Source organism: Gambusia affinis, linkage group LG19 (genome assembly GCF_019740435.1).
Source record: "Gambusia affinis linkage group LG19, SWU_Gaff_1.0, whole genome shotgun sequence".
Lineage (NCBI taxonomy): Eukaryota > Metazoa > Chordata > Actinopteri > Cyprinodontiformes > Poeciliidae > Gambusia > Gambusia affinis.
The window spans coordinates 21,028,557-21,054,106 of record NC_057886.1 but is presented as its reverse complement, the minus strand read 5'-3'; the positions used below and the strand labels follow the sequence as shown (position 1 = coordinate 21,054,106).

Here is a 25,550-nt window from a genome sequence, read left to right as displayed (position 1 = left end):
CTGTGTTAAATGTTGGCATACATGCTGGTATTTATTGTTTCTTCTTGTAAATATTAAGTACACCAAAACATTTTGAAAATTAATCTACCCTGTTGTTCATATTTTTGGACTGGAGGGCAGAGCATCAAAAATTATACTCAAGTAAGAGAAGTTCTACTTCAATATATTTTTAATCAACTAAAAGTAAAACGTAGCCATCCAGAAAATTCCTCAAGTTAGAGCAAAAAAGTATTTTGTAAAAAATCTACTGAAGTAGAGAGTAACTGTGTGTGTGTGTGTGTGTGTGTGTGTGTGTGTGTGTGTGTGTGTGTGTGTGTCTGGTGGATTTTTGGTTCAAATGTTTGTTTTTAACTCAAGTAAGAGTAAAAATACTTCATAATAAAATTACTCAAATAAAGAGTAACAAGTAGAAAAAATTCTCCTAAAAGAAATTTGTTTTCCCAAAACGTTATTCAAGTAAATGTAATTGAGTGAAAGTAACTAGTTACTACCAACTCTGTAAGTACATTGTGTTTGACAAGTTTTATATTCTTCTTAATTTATTATTTTGTATTTATGTTGTTTATTTGTATTCTTTCTTCCCATTTTAGTCTTTAAAATACCAGAATTTATGTGTAACTTTAACCTTTTTGATGGTATCATTTCTAAATATTACACCAGAAAATACCTTATTCACCCAAAGGGAAATTAAATGCTGCAGTAACTCTTATTAATTCAATTTCTTCACAGAGTTACTGTAGATGGTGAAGGCTGCTGGCAGAAAGTATCTCCTTTAACAGTCTGTACTGCAGCAAATTTGAAGAAGCCTCTGAATGAAGACATAAATGCAACAGAAAACCAGTGGCAAGAGTTAAAAATAAAAATTTTCCACTCAATTTGACTCGAGTTTGAGGAAATGTTTGTTATTATACCATAATGTCAATACTTTTGGATACTTATTCCAAATATAAGATGCAAAGGAAACCCCAAACACAAAATATACAAACTCTATATTTATTTCTACCTTGAAACAGAGATGAAAACAAAAAGATTTACAAATAAAAATACCATTAATAGTAATTTTCTTATCTAATCTTAGTTATAATAACTTTAATGTAATGGATCTAAAACTACCCAGCAACAGTGCATGGTGCAAAAACATCCCTGATTGATTAAAAAGATCCTACACTGATCAGCTTCAGTTACCTAAGCTTACATGTTACAGAAAATAAGATATTTGAGTTTACTGGTGGTGAGAAGCAAAAACAGAAAGGAAAAGGTGAAAGATGTTCGAAGCTGTGGTTTGTACAGCCATGAAAACAAAGATGAAAATGGACATAAAGTTCTGCAGGTCTCATAAAAACGTTTGTTTTGTTTTTATCTAACTTTCATTTACACAAAAGAAACTTTACAGATCAGAATAAACAGCTTTCTGCACAACAAATCACTGAATTTTACCAATACTGTAGTCAGATTGTTTTAAAATTAACCAAATTGGACCAATTTTTCCTGCAGTTCCTCTTCAGGTTTGGATTCCCTGTCTATTATCTAAATTTCACTTCCTGAGCTGTTCCTGGATGCAAATTGAACATGTGCACAAACTGAAGTCTGGTGACCTCTCAGGCACAAAACAAGGGGTTGTAATATATCAAAACCATGCAGAATGTAAAATTAACTAAAAGAATGCACAAAAGGAAATATTTAAAGTCCATTTTGTCCATCTTCCGTTCTTATTGCCCTGCTGTTACAGAGAGCTGCAGGTTTATATTTGAACAGCTTTGAACAGAAAGCGGTGAGGCTGGTGGAAGTGGGCTGTGAGATTACCCTGAAGCTCCACAGAGAGGAATATTTAACAGTTACAGCATCCTGCTTTTTCAGTTTTTATTGATTTTTTTTAAACCAGAAACACCCTGTATAGTTAAATAAACGCAAAGCGTAAAAACAAACAACTAAATATTAGGAATATTGTACAGAATGCCGTTTGTAAAGTTACACAGTGAAAAAATTAACACCAATAATTAGATATATTTAGCCTGTCAGAGAAAAAAATGCAGATGTTCAAGTCATTTTTTCACAGTCTTATTCTGGATTTATAAGGAATAATTAAGAATATTTAGATAAAAACAAATATTTAGCTTGTAAAGTAAATAATATAGGAAGCTAAATATTTAGTTCCCAACTAAATGTTTAAATTTAAGCTAGATATTTTGCTTTCAAACTAAATATTTATTTTCTGAGCTAAATATTTACATTGGCAACTAAATATTTAATGTCTAAGTTATATATTAGTTGATGAAATAAGTAAATTTATAAATGTTTAAATAACATGGTGAAAATATAACTTTAAAAAAATTAACATCCACAGTAATTTGGCTAACTAAACCAAATTACTGCTGTTAATTTTTTACTGTGTAACTTTAGAAACGCTACCCCATAATATCCAGGGCTCACAGTTGATTGGAACAATTTTACATGAAATTTTATTCTTTTTATGGCTCTTTTCCCACAGTTAGGACACACGAAACTGGGAACGCAGTCAGAAGCATTCAGTCATTTTCTATGGTTTTTTTTTTTTAAGTTACGATTATTATTTTTAAAACAAGCGCAGACACGTTTTTAAAAGCTAAAAAATTAAGAAGCGCTTGCTTTGCTTGTAACTTTAAGCTAGCCTAGCAAGCCCAAAGTCGAACTATGACGTCATTTTCTGCGCCGTGTTAGACATGTAGTCTGACTGTAGTTTTAGCAGCGGAAGGAAGTGAAAAAAGCCGTTCAGTCCGTGTTAGCCACACTTCCATAACCATTTTGTTTGGCTGGACACTTCTCTTTTCGAAGTAAAGGATACTCTAAAGCGCACGTCATTTCCGGTAAGCTTCATTGCTTCGAACTCGCGCATTACATACGTTAGGGCGAACATTAGCACCTGGGTAAAATTTAAAGGCCCTCAATACGAGGCAAAGGGTAGAAGAGGCAGCTTTTTAACAAGGTTAACTTTAAGCTAGAATAAGCCTACACATTTATGTTAAATATATAATATTTCACTCACGCTGAAAAGTTTAAAGGACTCATAAACGCCTCACGTTCCCAGTTTAATGTGGAGTTGTGCTTGTTTGGGCGAGATGTTCTGATTACGCTTTGGATTTGATGACAACATAAATAACAAGAAAACCCCAAACCAAAGCAAAAATTATCCAAAATCTATAAAATTATAGATTAACTAGGGCTGGGCGATAAATGGGTTTTATTTTAATGGTTTAATTTGTGGAAAATCTGCATTTCTTTTCCACCAATTCACTCCTTCAGCAGCCATCTTGTTAAGAGTATGTTAAAGCATTTTATTTGGACTTTGAATTCAGGTCAACTTTACAAATGGAGCACTAGAGCCAGGCTGCAATCAGTAATTTTTGAAACGTTCATGCAAACTACTATTTTGAAGAAAACCAACTAAGAATCTTGATAATCTTTTAAAATATTTTTTAAACAAGTTTTTTCCCCTGATAAATTTAAGATGTTTTTTTTCTGGTCAAATTCCATCTTTTTCTGCTAATATTATGCCTATATCCTTGTAATTAAACATTGGCGTAGCTTGACCCTGATTGGTATGTTTTAAATAAAAGCAACTTTTTGAAAATATTTTGTCATTTATAATTAATTTTTTAGAAAGGGAAGTTAGAAAAGAAATTGATTAAAATCTAAAATCAATTTTAAAATTATTTTTAAGCCATATCGCCCAGCTCTAGTCAAAACTTGTTCAGAATCCAGAGCAAAAAATAATCATAATTTTCAGATATTTTAAGTCTCAAGATATTTTTTTGTTTAAATGTCAGGACAAATGAAAAGCAGCAGCTGACAAATAAGTGATGTGCATGATGACGTACTTCAAATTAAAGGTTACTTTTATTCATCTTTAGCTTCGAGTGAACTAAAAACAAGAAGAGAGAAAAAAATAAAAATAAAATAAAAGCCATTCCGGTGTCAGTTATCTACAAAAACAAGCCTCTATATCACATCAATGATCGTGATCTCACATGATTGGTTCTGAAAATGGAAGAAGAAAAATAAATCTAGTGAATTCACCTTATACCCACCTGTGATCTCCACCCCTTTCCCTCCCAGCTAATGTACAAAAGCTCACGTTTAGCATTAAACAGTGCCAGACCTCAACATAAACAGCCAAAGCTCTCTTCTTCATGGCCCCCATCCACTCTGCCCTGCAGCCAGGTATGATTTACATGATAAACAGGCAAACACAACTCTTTACATAAAAAACAGGAAAACAGGAACATGAAAGGTGGGAAAAGTACACGGTGAGTACAGCAACTTTCTCTGGATCATTCGCTCACATATCCACACAAATACAACACAAAAAGCAAAATAAACGTTCAAAAAGTGTTTCATTCAGAAAGAAAAACCCGACTGAACCCTGGTTGTCATTGTTGCTGTTCAGTGCCGACGAAGGGGACAAGTTTGGGAGGTAGAGAGGAAGGAAGAAAAGATTTAAAAAAAAGGTGTTGGAACGACGAAGGGTGGTGAATCGTAGGAAGAGGAAGTCAGCGCGTGTTATTTCTTGGCCTTGCCGGCCTTTGCTGCGTTCCGTGGAGGAGTGACGGGTCTTCCCAGTCCCACACCTCCTCCTCCGCCGCCGTAAGGATACAATTTCTTATCTGCTGGCTTCAAAATCTACAAAACAGAAAAAATAAACTCTTTAATTAAACCAGCAAAGGCAGCACAGTGAATAACTTTTAAATGTTTTCCAATCATTTTCCAGATCCACCGTTATGGAGTTTGTTTAAAAAACTTCAACACTCCCTTAAGTGTTAAGATGTCGGATTATCAGGAACTTCTACAAAAAAATTTGATGCATCAGCTTCAAACCAAACCTTTCGCTAATGCAAACTTTGCCTTTTCGACATAAAACACATAAAATATACAAATGTTTACACGATATGGAGAGGAAGCCCATTTAATAAATTAGAAAATTATTGAATACAGATTAATTACACAAAGATGGATGTTTTAAAGCCTTTATTTTTTACTACGTACCATGATTTTCCACTTACAGCTAATAAAAACATGACATTTAAAATGAGAATATTACATTTCCAGCTGCTACAATTGCTCAAACCAAATCGTTTGAGCAATCTGTTCCCCACTTCGCCTGAGGGGGCGCTGCACCAAGAACCATCAAAGGAAACGACATAAAAACCTCTGAAGGTTTGAGTGCAACTTCCTTCAGCATGAAATGTAAACAAAAAATGGAGGAGTGTCAGATGTTAGCGGTTGAAGGACTTCTGTTTTTGGTAAAATACCACAAGACATTTCTCTGCTCGCGCTAGACTCGCATTTATTTTGGTTTTATTTACCCAGAAAGCCCTAAGTTGTAGTCCACTTCCTGTGTAGTTAAACTCTGATGCGGATTAAAAAAGTGAACTCCGGTCCACCTGCAGACCTCGGTCTCGGTTCAGTTCAACTGAACTCTGGTGCAGTTTGAATGCCAACTTGAACCAGAAGAAGGAAGTGTAGAGAAAATTCTACAACTAAAATCTGACAACACTCCATTTCTGTTTACATTTCATAAAGAAGGAAGTTGAACTCAGTGTCTTCTTCAGAGGTTTTTGTGTCATTTCTTTAAGAGGTTCTTAGCATAGCGCCCCCACAGGTGAGGAGGGGAACAGATTTCTCAAAGGGTTTGGTTTGGTTTGACACAGTACATTGTGAAAGTGAACTGCAGCAGCTGAAAATGTAGCAAATGTCACAACTTTGGTTCCCAATCAAACCGATTCTACCAGACTATCAGGTGTGAAAACACAAAATATTCAATGTTGTATTGATCAACATTTGGCTTTCTAAAGGTCTGAATAGATCAACTCAGAAATGATGAAAGACCTTCAAAGAACAAGCGGAATAAGTGATGCAGAACACTTGAAGCTAAAGTAAATCCGTCTAGTTGGGAGTAAATATTGAAGAAATGATCGTGCATTAGACTTTCTGGTTTACCTGGAAGGAGCACATGAGCGTCTCATCCACACTCATCATGGCACCAGCGTTGTCAAACTCTCCACAGTAGTTGGGAGCTGAGAAAAGAGTGACGAGTTGCCTCTTTGCGAAAAACTCATAACCGTCTTCAACCACCTTAGACGAGAGAAAACCAGAGTTAAAACGAGGCGAACAGAAAAAGAGGAATCAGAAGTTGCATCAGGAAGACGAGAAGTTTTAGAAAATTACTGCTGATCACAAACAAGGAAGAAGCTTTTAATCCTGTCAGCTCTTCAATGAGCAGAAGCATGCAGGAACACAAGAGGTTTCAGCGTCGCCACGTCTACAACCACAACTTAATTATGCCTCGCTTACACCATCAAATTCAAATATTACACACACGCTTCCACCATCCATCACTCCAAGGAGGAACGCCTTGGGAACGCAAAGTTCCTAATCAGTGCTCCTTTAAATAAAACCTAATATTTCTGGATTTTAGAGAGTTCTTTTAGATATTTCTACATCATTTGGGTTTGTAACATATAAAAACCAGAGACTGTAAGGAAGTTGCAGGAACAAATATCCAGCTCATTTTTGCCTGAAACCAATAATGGACAATTTGAACATCAACTCTGCTCTGACACACAACATTTTACAAAATATTTTTGTCTTTTTTCTTATGCAAATTTAAATAAGATAAAATTAACTTACAAATAACTTTTCAGCAAGAAGTAGGAGCTTGTTTTAAGTAAATAATTTCTTAATATTGATGGATAAACTTCTAGTTCCACAGTCAGATTATTTTACTTATAACAAGACGTTTCTCCCACGTTTGGAAAAGGTAAAAGGAAAGAATGAACATTCTCTATGAAACACACAAACTAATCACAAACATTGGAAGCTAAGCACCTTAAAGGTTTGGAAAGGTTTTATCTGAGTCCAAATACGCTGCTGCTGGCCACGCCCCCCATCTCCATGTTTACACTCGCATGTTTAAAATGGCTGCTAACAGATGGACAATTATACAACTGTACATCTTTGAAAAGCAGAAACGGAGACTCCTGCACATCTGGCAATAATCCAACAAGTGGAGTCTGGATGGTAAATCAACAACAAACACTTGTCTTTTCCAGCAGACACTGTGCAGCAGTGAAACCAGCTGACCAACCGTGCTGGATAATGGCGCAGTGTGACTTAATGACAGAGAGGTTTTTGAAACGGCTCGTTTTCCAGACACCAAAAAACACGAACTTACTGCCAAAAACTGGATGGGTGTTTTTTTTTTCTTATTATTTTTTTGCTTATGAGCTTTTCTGGTTTTGGAAACTTAAATGGAAGTACAAAAACATGCACAATTTTAATTTTGCATAACCGGTTTTCTTTAAAGCCTAAAATGTGAACTCTTTTAATAACTTTGTTTTTAAAAATTCTGTTTTTGTGTCGTTGCTACTGGTATAGAATATTTAAAGACTGCTTACTACTTGTACTTGTATCTTTTTATAGTTTTTAAAGAAACTGCAAACAGCTTCACAAAAACAGGAGATGAATCAAATGTTTGAATATTGGATAGAAAATATAAAATAATATAATTTGATTTTTATACATGGAAATGCCCAAATTCCAGAGTTTATGTTGTTTTACAGGAGCCCTGACACACGTTACCTATTCACAGAAACCAGAGAGCAAATCACTAAAAAATAAAAACATTTAAAGATCTACTTGATGTACCCGACACATTAGGTCATGTAAAAATAGCCGCACTAATCACAAATGTAGGAAGCTGAACACTTTAAATCCTAAAATGTGAATTCTTTAATAATTTTGTCTGTTTAAAAATATTTTAAATCTGCAGCTTTCATGATGTTTTCTGTGCTTCTGATAGAAAATATTTAAAGATGACCATGAAGGTCACAGAAGAAAAAAAACCCAACAACAACAAAAACTGCAATCCTGATGCATTTTACCTCTCCTGTGTCTAAACAGAACAAAACACTTAAAATCTACCTGATGTGCCCTGCATATTAGGTCCATGTCATGTTTGTGCAAAAATTTGGCCACCACATCCGCCCCAAATGTGAAGGAGACGCCGCGGTCGTTCTCGCCCCAGCCCAGCACGTCTTTGTCCGGGTCGGCCCACAGCAGGTCGCACAGCAAGCCTTGGTCCGGAACGTCTGTGGGCCGCATGACTCTGCGGATCTGCTCCATCGACTGCAGGTCCGGAGACAAACCTGGAGGAAAAGTAAAAAACCGTTTCACTCTCTTCCATCTTTTCTTTTTTTAAAGAGTAGCAGGAGAACCAGGCGTACCTCCATGACAGCAGAATATTTTCTCATCTACAATAGCAGCCACCGGTAAACAGTTGAAGCAGTCTGTGAAGGTTTTCCACAGCTTGATGTTATACCGTCGCTTACCTGGAAGCAAAGAAAGCAGAAACATGCAGCAGCTCCTTAACATCTCAACGCCACTGAAGTCACTAAGTGGTACTCACACTCATCATAAAAGCCGTAGATTCGGTTAATGGAGGCGCACTCGTGGTTTCCGCGCAGCAGGAAAAAGTTCTCGGGGTATTTGATCTTATAGGCTAGAAGCAGACAGATGGTCTCCAGCGACTGCTTCCCTCTGTCCACGTAGTCGCCCAGAAACAGGTAGTTGCTCTCTGGAGGGAAGCCTCCGTATTCAAAGAGTCGGAGCAGGTCGTAGTACTGACCATGGACATCGCCTGCAGGGGGCAGCAGAGGCACACAGACGTCAAACTGCCTCAACACGCAGCATTTACAGCTAAATCAACCTTATTAAACACATTTTCTGGTTTCTTACGAGTTGGTTTCCATTTAATTTGAATTTGTAACGCTGTAACACAAGAGTGTTCAAAAATTCAGGAATAAATTAGGACAAAACAGGAGGGAAAAAATATCTGGTTTCAGCTGTTAATTTAAGCTTTTATTACCAAACTGTGCAGTTGGAAAATCAAAAACTTTCAAGGATTTTATGCAGAAATCACAACACTTTCCAAACTTTGAAAACCTTGCAATGAAATTCAAGCATTTTCAAGAATTTCCCTATTTAATTACTGTATTAAAACTTGGTACAGCAAGTGTTTTCAAACAAAGACTGACCTGAATCCTGTTTTTAGTCACTGAAAATAAACAAAATATTTTTTTAATTTTTCTTCAAATCAAGCAGAAAATAAAACTAAAACTGGATACCTTTCATTTAACAAGGAAAAGCCAGTTGAATTTCTTAGATAAAATAGTTTATTTGATTAATTAAAATAGTTCCAGGCTTTTATTGTTAAGTAGGTACAAAAAAGAGAACATTTGGTGTTTTAAAATGAGTTTTTTTGCTGCTGTAAACCATCTGATAAGACCGGTAAAACTAAAACTCACCACATATTTTTAAAGGAGCCTCTAATTCGAGCAGGATTGGCTGACTCAGGAAGATTTCCCTGGACTTGAGGCAAAGGCCACGGATCTCGTTCTCCGTCAGCTGGACGTTCTTCCCCGGCCTGGAGCCCTTCACTGCGACAGGAAAAAATAAATAAAAATAAGATCATTTATGGAGGAAACGTCCGGACAAGCGTGTACCATGAGCCTTAAAGGAGGCCAAACAAAGATTGACATTCAGCATTAAAATGTGATGCTTGGATTGTGCAGCAGACCACCAGACTGGACAGCTAACACCTCCCACCAGCCAAATGCTGTCAAATTCTGTTAGCAGTTCAGACTTGCAGCCGTTTCCACAGGTACTCGCTTCTTCTTTCCTCTTTACACATATTCTGGAAACGAGAAGAAAACCCTGATCTATGGAAAATGTCTCTTAAACGAGGTCGCTCTGTCAAAGCCGAACATGTGAAACCACTTCCTCTTCAGTCTGACGTTTCCGACATTATTAGAAGCTTTTCTGTGTGATTGCATGAAGCAGAGTCAGTTTGGTTGTAATGAACTTAAATCCCATTTGTCTCACAGTAAGCGCACATTCCGTCCTCGCCTCGTTCGCTCGCGTTATCTCAGGAATTCAGCAGGTTTATAGAGTGTCTGCTTATCATGCGTTTTCACACACACCGAAGAGGGAAAGCACACCACCATGACGGACGCAGAAACTGTCATTTCCCAGGATTTTAACCTCTTCTGATCTAAACACGTTTCAGCAGCGTCACATGAAAACCAGGCGTGTGAAAGTGTAAAATGTTTGAGCCCTGAAGCTGCAGCGGTTTGGAGTCGGGTCAGTTCGTATCAATGACTGAATCAATAACGACTGAATCAATATGCAGCCGTGAACTAAAGGAGAGCCCAACAAACCCAAACAGATTTTTTTTTTTCTTAAATCTAGTTCGAGACTCTAAATTAGACTGGAAATTCATGTTAAACCAGTAAGTCTGTCATAACAACAAGCCATTTAACTACAGGTTCAATTAATAAACATAATAAGGATAAAAGTTTACATATATTTAACCTAATGTAGAGACCACATACACCTCAGAAATGCAATGTTGTTTATTGGAGTTATTGCGATAAACAATAATATTCCTGTTTTAAGACTATTTTTCAAATAGTACAATAAAGGGATAATAATGCAAGAAAACCGTCTCAAAGATCAATAAACTTTAAATTTCAATCAATATTCAAATATCTAAAAAAAAAATACAACAAATAAAATTAATTATTAAGTCGCTAAACAAAATTGTCCTTCAACAAAACCACTAGATGAGACCAGAATGAAGACTTTTTATCATCCAGCTTTAAACAATAAATTCTGCAAATGGAAATTATTGAGTTTGTTTTAATTCATCATTAAAACAAACTCAACTGACTTCATGCAACAGGGCTAATTGTTGTAGTTTCGTTACAATTAGAAATATCTATTCTTAGTGGCAACATGTAAGATGATTTTATATTTTCTACATCTTGTAGAAACATCTAAACAGAAAGTCAACAACCAAATATCAATAGAAAAGCCCAAAAAAGTAAATAAATCAGGTCAAAATGAGTAAAATGCATCACTAAAAATATGGGAAATATTAAAGCTAAGTGTTAAACGTGAAGCTGTATTTATTACAGAGCAGGAATCACCAAGTGGAGGCAGAAGGACGGCAAAGTGACGGAAAAGGCAGGGAAAAGTGGATATAAATACCAGCCTGCTGCTTGTTGCTTTAAAGCGGGATTACCGCAGGCTAAGCCCTGACAGAGCTTACTCCAAAGTTAGCCTCAGAGTCAGTGGGCGACAGCGAGGGGTTCACAAAAGGCTTTAACACACTCTGAAAACAAAACGCTGCTGCAGTGCAACAGGAAAACCGCGGTCGGTAACCGGGCCACAAACAGCCGCGGCGCTCCATCAGTTTGCTTCACTTCAGATCTGAGCAGCTAATCTGATTGTTTCTGCTAATTATCCAAACAAGTTTAATTGGTTTGGTCCAGCAAACAGGAAGCTGGTGGAAATAAAACATCCATCAATGCTGCAGTTCAGCAGCAGCTGCAGCAGGCGTGTCGTTCCTTCATTATCTGGAAGTTTGGATCGACATCGCCGAGGAGTTTGACCCAACAATAAAGACAGAAAAACCAACAAGGGTAAAAAAAAAAAAAAAAAAAGAACTAAGTGTTACATAACAGGATATAAATACTGCCACTATCAGGCCTGTTTGTTTTCTCCTGTGCTTGGCAGACAACCTTATCATGGTCCAAGTACAACAATCCATGGACAAACACTCCAGCAGGTCCTGCAGTCAAAGTCAAACTCCCAGCAGATGATTTCAGAACCGAATGATCCCGACCAGCGCCTTCATTAGAAGGTAAACAAACAGAACTGTGTTTCATTAGAGTCTGGGAGAACGCAGAACGTTACCTACTGGCCCCAAAACAACAAATAAACTGATAGAATGACATGTTGAGGAGCACGGAAACTTCTAAATATGAGCTTTTAGATGATATTAGTGTGAAAAGCTGATGCTATAATCAGACCTGTCAGGATAACAAATGTTACTGGGTGATCAATTGTTATCAAAGTTAAGATGAACAATAATGTTGTTGTTTTGAGACCATTTCCAAGTAATACAGTGGTAATAATGGCACAATGATGCAAGAACACGCTCCTAAAGATGAATGAACTTTAAACACCAACAAACATTTAACTCTGGAACTGGACAACATTTTAAATATCCAAAGTAAATTAATAAATAAAACAAAAGACACAACAAATAAAATAAATCATGAAGTCTCTGTGAACAAAACTGTCCTTTAAAAAAAGGATTAGCTTTTTACCAAACTGAAGACTTTTATCATCCAGTTTCTGATAGAAAGAGAAAAACAATAAATCATAAAAGTGTAAACTTTGAGTTTGTTTTAATTTATCATGCAATTAATTGATTTATTGCAAAAAGCCTAACCAGCTTGTGGTTTAACAATAATGTGTTGAAGAGTACAAAAACATTTAAAAATGAGTTTTTAAGATGATATTAATGTGAAAAATCAAATCTTTAAGTGTTCTCTAAAAACAAGGTTTCACCAACTCAAATTCAAGACCTTTTGAAGACCATTGTGAACAAAATATAAGGCCCATATCACAATAAAAAATTATTAAATAAAGCCAAACAATGATAAATTTGCACTTAAAACAAGACATTTAAGACCTACAGTTAAATTTAAGGCCGATTCACTTTTTATTTTATTTAATTCAAGACATTTTAAGGCCTCGATTTAAGATTTTTTAATGATGAGTGGAAACTATAACCATAAAATCTTGACGTGAAAATGCATTTCTAAGTGATTAAATTAAAATTTTCAATTAACTAAAAGGAGATAAAGAACCTGAAAGCCTGAATCTAAAGTCGGAATAAAACAGTTTCATATTCTACTGTCCTCTAATCGTCTATAAAAGGAAAACTAACTTTAATAATTTTTAAACTCAAGTATTTCTCTCTGCTGATGTTTCCAGATTTAAGGTTTCTCACTGCCTAAATCTCAGCAATGCTAAAAAAAGCATCACAAAGTTAAACCAGTTTAGGTCCAGATAAAATATATCTGACTGATATTTGTGTTACAGAAATAAAAGGAACTTGGCTCACTAAAACAACCACTTTCTTGTGGAAGAGCAAAACAAAACTATTTTTATACCAACAGCTTTTTCTAAAAAAGCTTTTTAAAAATTTTTATAAAAAAGGCACCACGTGTGAATATTTTCTTTACCCAACTTAAATTATTTCTATGGCTGCTGCTTTGTTATTGTAAATCTTTGAATATTTGATTATTTCTTCAAAAAATGATTTAGATTTTTTTTAAATAAAAGCTAATTTTTAGCATTTTACAACAACATTTTTGTAGAAATGTATAAATTGCATAATAAAAAAACCCTAAATAAAACTGAGCTCTTATTAAACATTTAAAAACATAAAGTCATACGTATTCAGTGTGAAATATTACTGGACTTAACTAGAAATACATAAAAAAATAGTGTTGTGTAAGGAAATTTATTTTAGCTTTTGTATAAAGTTTGCATATTAAAACCTGCAGGCAGCTGCAGCTTCAAACGTCGAACAAAAGGGAAACAGAAACCAGCAATCAATGGCTTAAATGAATGAATTATGTTTTTCCTTCATGGCTTTTCAGTTCAGTTCTTTTCTCTAAGGCAGGGATCTCAAACTCCAGCCCTGGAGGGCTGCAGTCCTGCAACTTTTAGATGTGCCTCTGCTGCACCACCTGAATAGAATAATTAGGTCATTAAGGCTCTGGAGAACTGATCTGCACAAGGAGGAGGTCATTAAGCCATTTCATTCCAGGGTTTTGTACTTGTGGCCCATCTAAAAACTGGAGGACTGGAGTTTGAAACCTGTTTGTTAATAAACAAAATAAAATAATAATACCATATCCGCGTCCCAAACTTTGTTTATCTTAAAGTAAATACTTTTGGAGACTTTGGCCTTTGTAGAGGCTGTGCTCATTGGGGAAGAATCAGACCTTCTGCTGTTTGTTCTGGTAGAACGGGACAAACAGAACCAGCAGATGAACTCGGGTTCTGACCCAATTAAAGGGACACACACACAGTTGGACGACACACACTAATGGGGAAGAAAACTGTTAAGTATTGTAAAAAAAATTGAAAGAATGATTAAGACAGGGGTGTCAAGCTCCAGTCCTCAAGGGCCGCTGTCCTGCAGTTTTTAGATGTGCCACAGGTACAAAACACTGGAATGAAATGGCTTAATTACCTTCTCCTTGTGTAGATCAGTTCTCCAAAGCCTTGCTAATGACCTAATTATTCTATTCAGGTGTGGTGCAGCGGAGGCACATCTAAAAGTTGCAGGACAGCGGCCCTCGAGGACTGCAGTTTGACACCCCTGGATTAAGAGATTTTTAATTTCTCAGCTCACAAAAACTGTAAGTTAAGTTTTTTAGATAATTAAAGAGCACATATTTAGTTTTATTACAGAAATCCGTCTTTTCCTCCACCAGTTTAGTCAATAAAGTTGTAAAAAAGAAAACTAATGACGACGTTCCAGAGAAAAGGAAGACCACAAAACGTCACTGCTAAATGAACTAGCCACAACAAAGCATTTTAATAGAAAATCCAGTGGAAGGAGAAACAAACAGTGGCATCCCCTTTGTGTAGAGATATAATGGGGATGCACTGTTTGCAGTTTTCTGGCTGATCTCCGATCTTTAAATAGTCTGACCTGCCAATTCTAATTTTGGCCAATACCAATTTTTTTTATTTGAAATGTTGCTAAATGTAGTAAGAAAGCAACAGAGTTGGCAACAAAGGGGCAACTATTTGCAGACGTTCAGACCTGCCCTGGTCCGACAGTCAAACCTCTCCAAAAGGAGAACAGAAGAGCACAGAACCCAAAACTAAAGGAATTGGTGCGATAAATTGGTGCATCCCAATTTCAGACCCATAAGCCACAACAGTAACATCTCTACTGAGAAGTTACGACCCGACAGTCTGGCTGAGATTCTCCTTCAGATTCCAGAGGAGCCAACAAGACCAACCTGAGCGACCGCTAACAGTCCTTATTATGAAATTTAGTTTTCCTTTTTTACATAAGACTGAATTTAAGATTTATTGGCTTTATATAATCCTGTTGCAATAAGAAATTAATCAATTAAAATGAGCTCAATAATTGCACTCCTGAGGACTGATATATTTTTAAGGGCATCTTTGTTTTATAATCCATTTTATTTATGGTCTTGGCTGCATGTGGTTTTTATTTCTGCCTCATTTGTCTTTTTTATATTCAAATTATCTTCCAGTTGCAGTGTTAGACGTTCTTTACAAAATAAAACTTTATTTATCTTTGAGACGGGAAACTTTCAGCTTAATGCTATAATCAATATATTACTCAAAAATGGTCTCAATTAGGCCTGTTACCATAACAAATTTTACTGGACAAAAAAATTGTCCCCCGAAGTCATTACAGTAAATTATAAAACAATAAGTAATCTAATGGTATATTAATGCCAGAACTCATTCTCAAAGACACAAACACTTTTAATTCTAACAAACATTTAACACTGGAACTGGAAGACATTTTAAATATCTACTAATAAATCAACAAAATTACCCTTTAAAAAAGGCTAACTGAGACCAAATCCCCAGACTTAACAGTTTTATCATCTAGTTTCTGTAGAAAGAGAGAAAAGGGGAAAATGATAAATCGTGCAAATAGAAATAATTGAGCTTGTTTTAATTTATCATGTGATTATTTGATCTAATGCTCAAGATAACAATATTATCATTTATTATGATAATTTATGGGACAATTGATCATCCAGGAAAACTTTTTATTGTGTGTCCACAGAAATAAAAAAAAATTTTGAATTACTTTGCAGGAACTAGTTTCCCTGAACAATGCAACATAATAATAGGTTTCCAAGTTACTTTTAGAAAACTTAAATCTCTCCACCCAGAACAAAACATTAGGAGTTGATTCTGAAAAGGACAAATGCTGAAAGAGTTAGTCAGCTGTTTCCTTTCAAACTCTCCTTCAGAGCAGACGTGCATCATGTTTATGCTCTGCTGCCTCCCAGTTATGTTTCATAAACAAAACAGCAGAAAACACACCTACAGTCGCTGCGTGCTGACGGCGATTCTGCTGTTTTCTCAGTGATAACAGTGAGTTGTTAGGCTGTTTCCTTGTTGTGTATCCACTCACGCATGAACAAACTGCAGTTTTTGTTTCACATCTTGTATATGAAACGATAAATCACTTAAGCCGATACGTCTGGTGAAGTATTAAGCTTCGGAAAAAGTCTGAAAATCGCAGTAATTAGCAGCCGATTTATGGTCTACAAGCACCATGGAGGTGTTTTACTGCACTAGTTTGACTCTAAACTTTTCCTCTAAATGTAAAACCTGAGTCCAAAGATCAACAGTGTGGAGAAAAAACTAACTGTTTATTCCTAAAAGCATAAAACTGACACGTGGTGCAGGTTTTTGCAATACATGGAAATTAGCGATCATGCTTGCTGAAGCTGTGACACGTTTTTGCAGAATGTTTTTACCACTTCCTGAATCGGGGGAAGTTTAAGCTTGAACTCTTCCAGGCGCCACATCAACACAAGTTTTGTTTTTACAAATATAAACACCAACTCCAGCAGTAAAACATCACAGACGCACCAACAAGCTAGAGGTCACAATCTGAAAGGTCAAATAATGATTCCTCTTCCTATTCAAAAAACTTAAACCAACAGTGTGGACTTCTGATACACTTGTTTAGGTTAAATAGGAGAAAAACAGCACAAATATAAGTGATATGTAGGTCTGTCATGATTACAAATTTTTCTGGTCAATAGATTTTCCAAGTAAGTTTTGCAATAAATGATAATATTGTTATTTTAAGACTGTTTTCAAGTAGCATGTTGGAATTTCACCCTATCAAAATAACCAATAAGCTTTAGCTTTGTAAAGAACACTTAATACTGGAAATGCAAGATATTTTAAATATCCAAAATACAACATGCAAAAACAATACATAAAAATAAATAAAAGTCGCAGACATACAAAAAAAAAACATAAATAAAATGGGTTTTGATGTCTTTTCAAAGAATATTATTTTTATTTATCATGCGATGAATTGATTAATTGTGACGAGCATCTTTAGAAGCGTAAATCTGCTGTGAACCTTGAACTAAACGTTTTTTCTTTCATGCAGCTCCCCATTTATGCATTTTTAGCAATGTTCTTTATTCCTGTTTATCTAAATTTAGGGCTTCCATAGGTTGCAAGGATTAAAGTTAAAAATCTCAATAGCTCTCTTTGTGAATGTGAAAAGCTATTTACACCAGAAGCAGCAAGTTAAAGAGGATGTGAGGAAAAAGTGACAATGTGGGTTAATACAATGGTTTTATTAGTCTTGTTTATAGTATTTACACAAAATAAATTAATTTAATTATTTACGCTTCTAGTTAGGATTTCGCTTTCTACAAGACCTTAGATAGTCTGTAGATGAAACTAGTTTAGCAGAATAGATTCATAAAAATAGGGGGGGGGAAACGTAATGTATCCACAATACGTCACTGTAACGTCACGCATTTCTTTTAATTTGGCCACCGAAATGCATCTCCAATCAAAACAGAGTGAGAATAGGCTGTGATAAAAAGGGAACTCTCTGTACAAACAGAAATAAATCTATGAAACGCAAAGTTGATTCAGTTTCAACCTTTGATCTGGTAAAATCCAGCCCCTGCCAATACGAGCAGCACCGGTCTAATCTAGGCTACTTCACCGCACACAGCACCAATCTCCCGGGTAAATGTCTATAAACAATTTACCATCATCGACAGAAAATAAAGCTTCACACTGGTTTGGATTCCCCTTACCTTCCAAAAGACGTTGAATTATAGAGTCGATGTTTAATTTGTCCGGCTCCGCCATTTTCTGAATTTTCTGACGTTATCGGGAAGTGAGACCTCGGTTTTTTGCGTCGCACCTCTTTAAAATTCAAAACAGAGAACAAGAGAAGACGGACCAAGTGTTATTAATTTGCTTTACAGATGTAAGTCGGTCGCATTCAGAAGCAAACGACACCGACAAAACCGAGCAACATGAGCACAATCAATGAGCTAATCCGAGCTAAAGCTGCTACCCAAGTAGCATAAGCTACACTTTTTTTAGTAGCATCGGCACAAGTGTACCGCGACTGCTAAGCGCTGTAATAACACATTAAGATAACAAAATGTTCCCGAACCTCTTCTCTAGAGGGGTATCTGCCCTCCCGGCACGGAAAACGATGAGTTATTTATTAACAAGGTAAATCTTGGCCCGGTTTTCTCCTGCTTTGTCCAGGTCGCTCCACTCTTCGCCCCCAGGAACTTTAAAAGAGGGCCGTTTCAGCCGAGCGTCTACGGCGACATACGAGGCTGAATCAAACCCAACTCTGCCCAGCCTTCTCAGACCCTGATTGGTCACTCAAACCAATTCCTTTGCATCTGATTGGCTAGTTGCTATGTCTGTCTTAAAAATAAACTCCACCCACACCAGTTTTTAACGGCTGCAAAGGTGAGCTCATGAAAACCTTTAAACGTCGCCACCTAGTGGTAAAACCGATAATTGCAGAATTTCATGATTTGTTAAACACCTGATTGTTTTTGGGGCCTGCCCATAGCAATGCACTGCCTCCATGCATTGCATGGCAGGCAATAGGTGCCATTCTTTATTTTTTCTTTCTTTATTTATTTTTCTTCCGTCACCGTGAATGCAGCTCGTACCGCTGCGAGCCCACCCACAAAAGTGGTATCAAAACGTGCGGCTCGATGCCGAGAGGGGAGCTATTACTTTTGGTGGGATTTGGAGTTACCATGGCGACGTAAAAAGCAAAAAACGACCCCAAAATTACTAACGAGCTCACCAGGTGCAACTCTCGTCGTCAAGGGAACGAGGCAACCACTAAATCCTAAGTCCGCGGCCCGGTGGTTGGGGACCACTGATTTATTTGACAGGTTTATCCACAGCACTGTCTCCTCGTCCAGTCGATCGCGCTGCGGCTTCCTGTGGCGTCCACGCCGACTTTTGGCGTCGGAACTCCGGGTCCAGACCAACGGGCGCGCCCTGGCAGGCCCTGTTTAAATTTCAGAAATTTTCTAGTTTTAAACTACTCTTGACTTTATTTACCCAACAATTTCACTTTATTTTAAGTTGTCTGAAAGTGTGTAATATGTGTCTTTAAAACTTGCTTTAAATATGAATAATAGTTGGACTGACCAAATCTTTTCACCGTATTTGTCAGAATAAACAATATATAGTCATTAATACATGCTAATAAAAAATTGACAGATATTGATCTGATGTAATATTTTTTTGTTAAATGTAATATTTTCACTAGGTATAAGTAGGAAAACATCATAATATGTAGAAAAAAAACTTGAACACATGGTCATCTGTGTAATTATTAATCCATATAATGTACTTCAACTAGCCACCTTGCAAGATTATCATTTATTGATTGGTAATTCATTTTGAATTACCAATCATTTGTTGTCATTTGTTGTTTCTTGTGTTTAATGTGGACAATTTACCAAAATAAAGTGATTGATTGATTGATTGATTGATTGATTGATTGAATTCTTCAATCTCAAAGTGCTCAATACAATTTAAAAAGAAACCAAATGCAATTTGCACAATGCTTCACTAATAAAAATGAAACAAGTCTGAGTTCCTAAAAAAAACCACATTTTGGTATCTCTGCTATTTTATATAGCAGCTCTTTGCTGCTCTAACATTTCACAAGGTTGATGCATTAAATAATGGAATAAATAAATATACAAGAAGACCGAGTGTTCTTTATTGTGCTCGTCTTGCTGAGAATACAAACACAAAAAAATCCACACAGATTGTAGAAAACAATCTGTTGTTTACATATTTTATGCTTCAAATGCTTTATGATTTCCAACTCCCTTTTATGCAGAAATCAGACTTTTTTAATATTATTAAAAAATTGTTTTGTATATTGTTGTATTTAGCAAATAAAAAAACAAGTTTATTAAAAATCAAAATACAAAAAAACATCTATATTTTGTGGCCCTTGATCCTTTCAATGTGACGGTTTTGGCCGACTTGGTGAAAAGTTTGGACGCTGCTGCATTAAGCTCTCAGGAAGCACTGATGGCTTCTTCTTTCAAGATGTTTTAATGATATCAATCACTTTGTCAGAAATAAAGGTCAATATGTGAACATTTATCAACTTACTGCGGGAATCTGCAAACCCAATCGTTGAGTTCAACAAAGGTCATATATTCATAAATTAGCTTTTGACATGAAACAAACTGTTTTCAATCATCCCTGCAATGAAGAACTTCTACACAGAAACAAATAAAACAAATGATCAGCTTTCTGCTGGGTGACAAAATCCATCCATCATCTTCCATTTAATCCAGCTGTTAAAGTTTGCTGAATTACAAATCAGGTATTTTTTATGTGACCTGATTCTGAGCTTTTCAAGTCCTAAAAATCTAATTTATTCCACTTCAATATGTGGAACTACTTCAGATACGTATCCGATTGTCTTCAAATCGTCTGCAGTCTGAATAATGTCACATTTAATCCGACTTTTACGTCATTATGTGAATCATCATTCTGCACCAGAAGAAGCCAGATGTAAAAGCTGGCTTAAAATAAAATCACAATCATGAAATTATTAATGGAGTCCATCAGTGAAGCGCATCACATCACAATCCCAAACTTAGACGCTGTTGCTAAACATAGTTGCACTTTTTTATTACTTCTGTGAACGGAGCGCCGATTTGTGATGTTGACATTCTTCTTCTGTGCATGCGAGTCGCTTTGGAGTCGTAAAAACACAGAAATCTGACTGTCGTCACAATTCAGTGGAATGAACACACAAAAAATCAGATTTCAGAAAAAACATACAAGAAGTCGCACTTTAATGTCATCTATAGTTGTATCCGTATCTCCTGATGTTTTTTTAAAAATAATTTTTCTTCATTTATTGAAGTTAATCTCCATAAGTAAAGTATCCAGAAATTTTATAAAGTAAAAGTAGCAAAGTGTTAGGAACATATTACTCAAGTAAAAGTAAAAAGTACAGTGTAGAAAAACTAGAAGTATTTTTTTACAAACAAAGTTTTCTACAAAAGTCCAAACTCAAGTTGAGTTGAGATGATTCAAACAATTTGAAGAGTAAAAGACCAAAATTCAACTCGGTTATCTTGTTTGGTTGATTCAGTTGGCACAACAACATGGCCAGGTGGTTTAATGTCTTTTTTCCCCTATTTTTAAAAACACGTCTAATGGCAGAATTAATCTGGTAAATTCAAAGTAAGAATCAATGTCCACAAATTATTGCTGGTGAAAATAAGAAAGTTACTCCAGTGAATGTAACTGGTTCCTACCCAACTGGTGGCTAATTTCCACCATTGATCAATGAGGTTTAATCTCCAAGGTTGAGTTAAAAACAAAAAAAAGTCAATATTTGTACTTGAAATATTTGGTTTGAAATAAAGATGTTGTAATATTACAACATTTCGTCTTTTAGGGTTTAAGCTAGCTTGTGTGTTTATGTAGGACAATAAAAACCATTCAAATCCAGCCAAGCATGGTTAAAAATAAAGTTTCCTATTAAACTTGAGATGATTAAACAAACAAATTATGTTGGGAAAACCCTTTAATTTGAAGAACAAAGGATGGAAATTAAATCTTATTGTTCTCAATTATCTCTACGGTGGATGGAAGTTGGTGCAACCATTTGGGCACATTGAATCTTTTCCTCAGTAAATTAAATAATGTCTGAAATAATCAGATTAATTCAAGGTGAGAATCAGAATTATTACAGTTAAAAATCAGAACATTAATTATCTCTTACTATCCAAATCTGACCATTTTCCTGTTTTCTCTATGTCAGATTATTTTCAATGATTACTTTTGATGTTATGCAAACCAAAACTACCAACACGTCTATTTTTAAAGCCGACATTCCTTCTTGTTTCTTCATTCATCTTTCTCGTGATCCATGAAACCAACAAGATGAGTCAAGACCTCACGGTCTCTGCTTCTCATCTTCGTCTCCTCCTCTTCGTCATCAATTTCGACACAGACAGGTGTGGAGGGAGCAGGGATAGCTATGGAAACCTGCGTGGGATTTGTTTGTGCCGTCTGGATGCACTGATGGGAAAAAGTGGCAATCTTCCAGATGATTCACCTAGTGGTTAATTTTTTCAACTTGTGATGGGCACAGATGGAGAAACGATGCAGCATCACTGTTGTGACAGAATAAAAACATGAATCAGACTTTACTCCTTTTTTTTATTCTTTTTTTTTTTTCCCAGAAAATTTGTGACCTCTGTTTCCAAAAAGAGGGGAAATAGAGGGGAACATGTACAGGTCAGAACTGGTTCCAGATCCATATTTCCCCGTGTTTCTCTGGCTGCACTGGGGCTCCACCTCCTCCTGACATTCCTCTATAAGTAACGTTTGTTTCCTCACACTGCAGCTTCCAGACGGCCGCGCATCGGAAAACATCTTCAACAAAAACCTCTAAACCTCTACAGGCGTTCAAAGAAGACAAACAGGTAAGTCTACATGCAATATGAACAACATCATTAAGAAAACATTAAAGAAATAAATGTTTTTAAAGGTATTCATTTAAAAGAATCTTTGATAAGCTTTTTCTCTTTTGCTCTGGAATTTAATCAACCAGTTTGGGCAAAAATTGCCTTAAATGTTCAAAAACTAAATAAATTAATTGAAATTACTTACATTTTTCTGTGCCAACCCTTCATATGGGTTGTTGATTCTTTATACTTCTGATTTTCAGAAGTTTTAAAAATGAAATAAGTTAACTGAAATTAATTACATTTTTTGTGCCAGCCTTCATATAATTATTTACTACTTCTGATTTAAAGAATCTCAATTTAATCAAAGTAATATTTAATGTTTGTATGTTTTAACTTACAAAAAAACAATAATTCAGTATATTTTAACATTTAAATCAAATGTGGCTGATTCTTCTGCACACATTGGTATTAAAAGTTAGTTCTCAGTTAACCTGATGTGATCAGACGCTGATAAAATGGTTACGATTATTTTTGAATTTTATCTCCCTGGCTGGATGTTGTGAAGCAGTGGGTGGAGATCTCAGGCCTGTCTGGGCACGACTTTGATTTGAAAACGTTGACAGTGTCTGTGGCGACATAAACCATGTAATAAGTGTTTTGTCTGAGGGAGTGTATCCAGCTGAAGCTTTGACAAACACACAGATTAACTGTAGCAATGGGTGCAACAAAAGAAATTAACTCTGAACATTGTTTTTATTTTAAATAGCTTTAGAAAATCTTATCTTAATGCCTAAGAAATTCTAAATTTGTAAAACAAAAAAAATCCAGATGTTTAGTATTTATTTTACCTTTCTATATGTAGTATTTTTCAGAATGGGATCGTCAGTGGTTCAGATGGTATGTGTGGCCTTCGGGATCATGGGGCTCATTGGGGTCATCGTCTGTTGCACTCTTCCTCTCTGGAGAGTGTCAGCCTTCATAGGAAACAACATTGTGACGGCGCAGGTAAGCATTTATGATTCACAGAGCAACACAATATATTTATGACTTAAATGATCAGAAAAGTTATCTTTTTACAGGTTTTATGTTTTGTTACTCGACAATTATGCAATAATATTGTATGGTTTAAGCAGGAAATAATTTAAATATTATTGTAGGTTACACTATTTAAGGTCATTTAGGATTACCTCTGTATATTTTTACTAAATGCCACACGGATAGAAGAAAATAGATTTTTAATTGCCTTTTAATCTTCACTTCTTGGCTTAAACATACTGAACATTCTTAAATACGACCTATGATGGAAAATTCACATGTTGCACATTTTTGTGTTAACATTTTGGTCTCAACAACTTCTGAAAACAGCCGAAAGAGCTTTAAAAAATACATCCAGTTGTTTTTGGGCAATAGGTTCATGTTTTTTGGTGTCTAGAAAATGTGTTGTTCTAAAACCATCTAGAGCAGCAGGCACTACCCGTTACCCAGCAACCCCAGAGGAATTCTGCCCGTTACCTAGCAACCCAAGCAGAGCTCCATACAGTCCATAATGGACTGTATGGTCCATCAGTAACTAAAATGGCTGCATACTTTGGGTCAGTGTCCAAGTGGAAGATCCACTGGAGCCCAAGCTTTCACTTCCTGTCTTGGATTGCTGCTTCAGGTTTCCACATAGTTATTTCCTCATGACTATGTGGAGTGCACCAGTCCCTCGTGCTGCGAAACTTCCACGGAACATCATTCAAGTTTGGTTGGTCTGTGACTTGCAAGCTTTCTAGCTGCTTCCTCCAAATGAAGCAACAAACTTGCCTCTGTTTAATCCAAATCTTGTGAATTCATCAGAAACCTACAACGTCCAGACATCATCATCATCATTTGGCATTTCCTAGATTGTTTAAAATTTTGACAGTGTTTGCTGGAATACAGAAAATGTGTTTTATACAGTGACTGTAAATGTCTGTTTCTGCGTCTTTCGGTGTAGGAGAGTCAAGAAGGTCTGTGGATGGAGTGTGTGAAGCAGAGCACTGGGCAGCAACAGTGCAAAGTGTACGACTCCATGTTGCAGTTGGGCTCTGACCTGCAGGCCGCCCGCGCCATGACCATCATCAGCTGCATGCTCAGTGGGCTCAGCCTGCTCATTCTCTTCTGCGGTGCCGACTTCACCACATGTGTTCAGAACGAAGACGCCAAGCCCAAAATCAGCCTGGTAGCCGCAGTGGGCCTGATGCTGGCCGGCCTGCTGGTGATCATCCCGGTCAGCTGGTCGGCACACAACACCGTGAGAAATTTCCACAACCAATTGGTGCACGAGTCCCAGAAGAGAGAGCTGGGAGCGAGCATCTATCTCGGCTGGGCAGCCGGCGTGCTGATGCTCCTGGCTGGAGGTCTGCTCTGCTGCTTCAGCAGACCCAAATCCAGCAGCTCCGGAGGAACCGCCAAGTACAGCACTTCAGCGCCAAACAAGAACTACGTGTAGAGGCCGGGTGGTACCAGAAACTGTAAATACTTTATGCTAAGATATGCTAAGAATATCTGAATCTGATTATTATTTCTGTAATTTTAACAGTTGGTGCTGGAAGGTTTGTGTTCTGTAAAGTTTCATTTCCAACAGTTTCTGAGCTGTTTCTTTTTTTTCTTTCCTGGCAAAATGGTTGAATTTCCATGAATTTTCTAGAAATTTGTGTGACATAATAATGAAAAAGACAAGCAGCCAAATGACATATTACATGGATTGCTACAGGCAGGTTACAAGATAATAACCCAAATGACAATTTTGTTTGCTTATTTAGTCCATTTTATGTTCATGATTTCTTTGCTGCCAACCAGATTTGCCTCAGGAAACATTTTTATTGTTGTATTTCTCAAACTCCTGCATGACTTTCTATTCATAAAACTGGTTTTGTTTCTCATTTTGTACACAGATCGCTAGAAATGATTAAAGCTTTGTCAGATACAGAAATGTTTGGATTGTAATGCATAAAAGAATTTCCTTACTTTGTAAAACTTATAAGGATAATCAAAGTCTAGTTAATTTAATTTAAATAAATTCTAAAATACTGATAAATGTTTATCTTTATCTTGTGAGGCTCACAAAACTTTGAGAGC

The 25,550-nt window shown here is 36.2% G+C and overlaps 2 protein-coding genes across 5 annotated transcripts; one reads left to right on the top strand and one right to left on the bottom strand.

The window, feature by feature from the left end:
• Positions 1-977: 977 nt before the first annotated feature.
• On the bottom strand, positions 978-18,365 carry ppp1caa (protein phosphatase 1, catalytic subunit, alpha isozyme a). The gene is made up of 8 exons (XM_044101397.1): positions 18,128-18,365; positions 17,760-17,871; positions 9,339-9,470; positions 8,441-8,671; positions 8,259-8,363; positions 7,957-8,180; positions 5,974-6,108; positions 978-4,656 (listed from the first exon to the last, which is right to left on the bottom strand). The coding sequence occupies exons 2-8, from the start codon at positions 17,812-17,814 to the stop codon at positions 4,537-4,539; spliced, it is 1,002 nt and encodes a 333-aa protein (XP_043957332.1). The 5' UTR covers positions 17,815-17,871; positions 18,128-18,365; the 3' UTR covers positions 978-4,536.
• LOC122822589 (claudin-4-like) lies at positions 11,636-25,448 on the top strand. 4 transcript variants are annotated; one of them, XM_044101403.1, is made up of 4 exons: positions 11,636-11,737; positions 22,385-22,463; positions 23,311-23,453; positions 24,427-25,448. In XM_044101403.1, exons 3-4 carry the CDS (start codon positions 23,322-23,324, stop codon positions 24,919-24,921), a joined length of 627 nt encoding a protein of 208 aa, XP_043957338.1. In that variant the 5' UTR covers positions 11,636-11,737; positions 22,385-22,463; positions 23,311-23,321; the 3' UTR covers positions 24,922-25,448. The 4 variants fall into 4 exon arrangements, with proteins under 4 accessions (XP_043957338.1, XP_043957339.1, XP_043957337.1 ...); XM_044101404.1 differs by lacking the exon at positions 11,636-11,737 and adding an exon at positions 14,296-14,318; XM_044101402.1 differs by lacking the exon at positions 11,636-11,737 and adding an exon at positions 16,551-16,585.
• Positions 25,449-25,550: the final 102 nt, after the last annotated feature.

What these genes read in the sequence shown, in the direction of transcription:
- ppp1caa (XM_044101397.1), bottom strand. Translation starts at nt 17,814, where the DNA reads ATGGCGGAGCCGGACAAATTAAACATCGACTCTATAATTCAACGTCTT. An exon ending in AATTCAACGTCTTTTGGAAG is followed by an intron (nt 9,471 to 17,759) that starts GTAAGGGGAATC and finishes TTCCTGTCGCAG; the next exon opens with TGAAGGGCTCCAGGCCGGGG. An exon ending in AATATTCTGCTGTCATGGAG is followed by an intron (nt 8,181 to 8,258) that starts GTACGCCTGGTT and finishes CTTTTCCTCCAG; the next exon opens with GTTTGTCTCCGGACCTGCAG.
- LOC122822589 (XM_044101403.1), top strand. Translation starts at nt 23,322, where the DNA reads ATGGGATCGTCAGTGGTTCAGATGGTATGTGTGGCCTTCGGGATCATG. An exon ending in ACAACATTGTGACGGCGCAG is followed by an intron (nt 23,454 to 24,426) that starts GTAAGCATTTAT and finishes CTTTCGGTGTAG; the next exon opens with GAGAGTCAAGAAGGTCTGTG.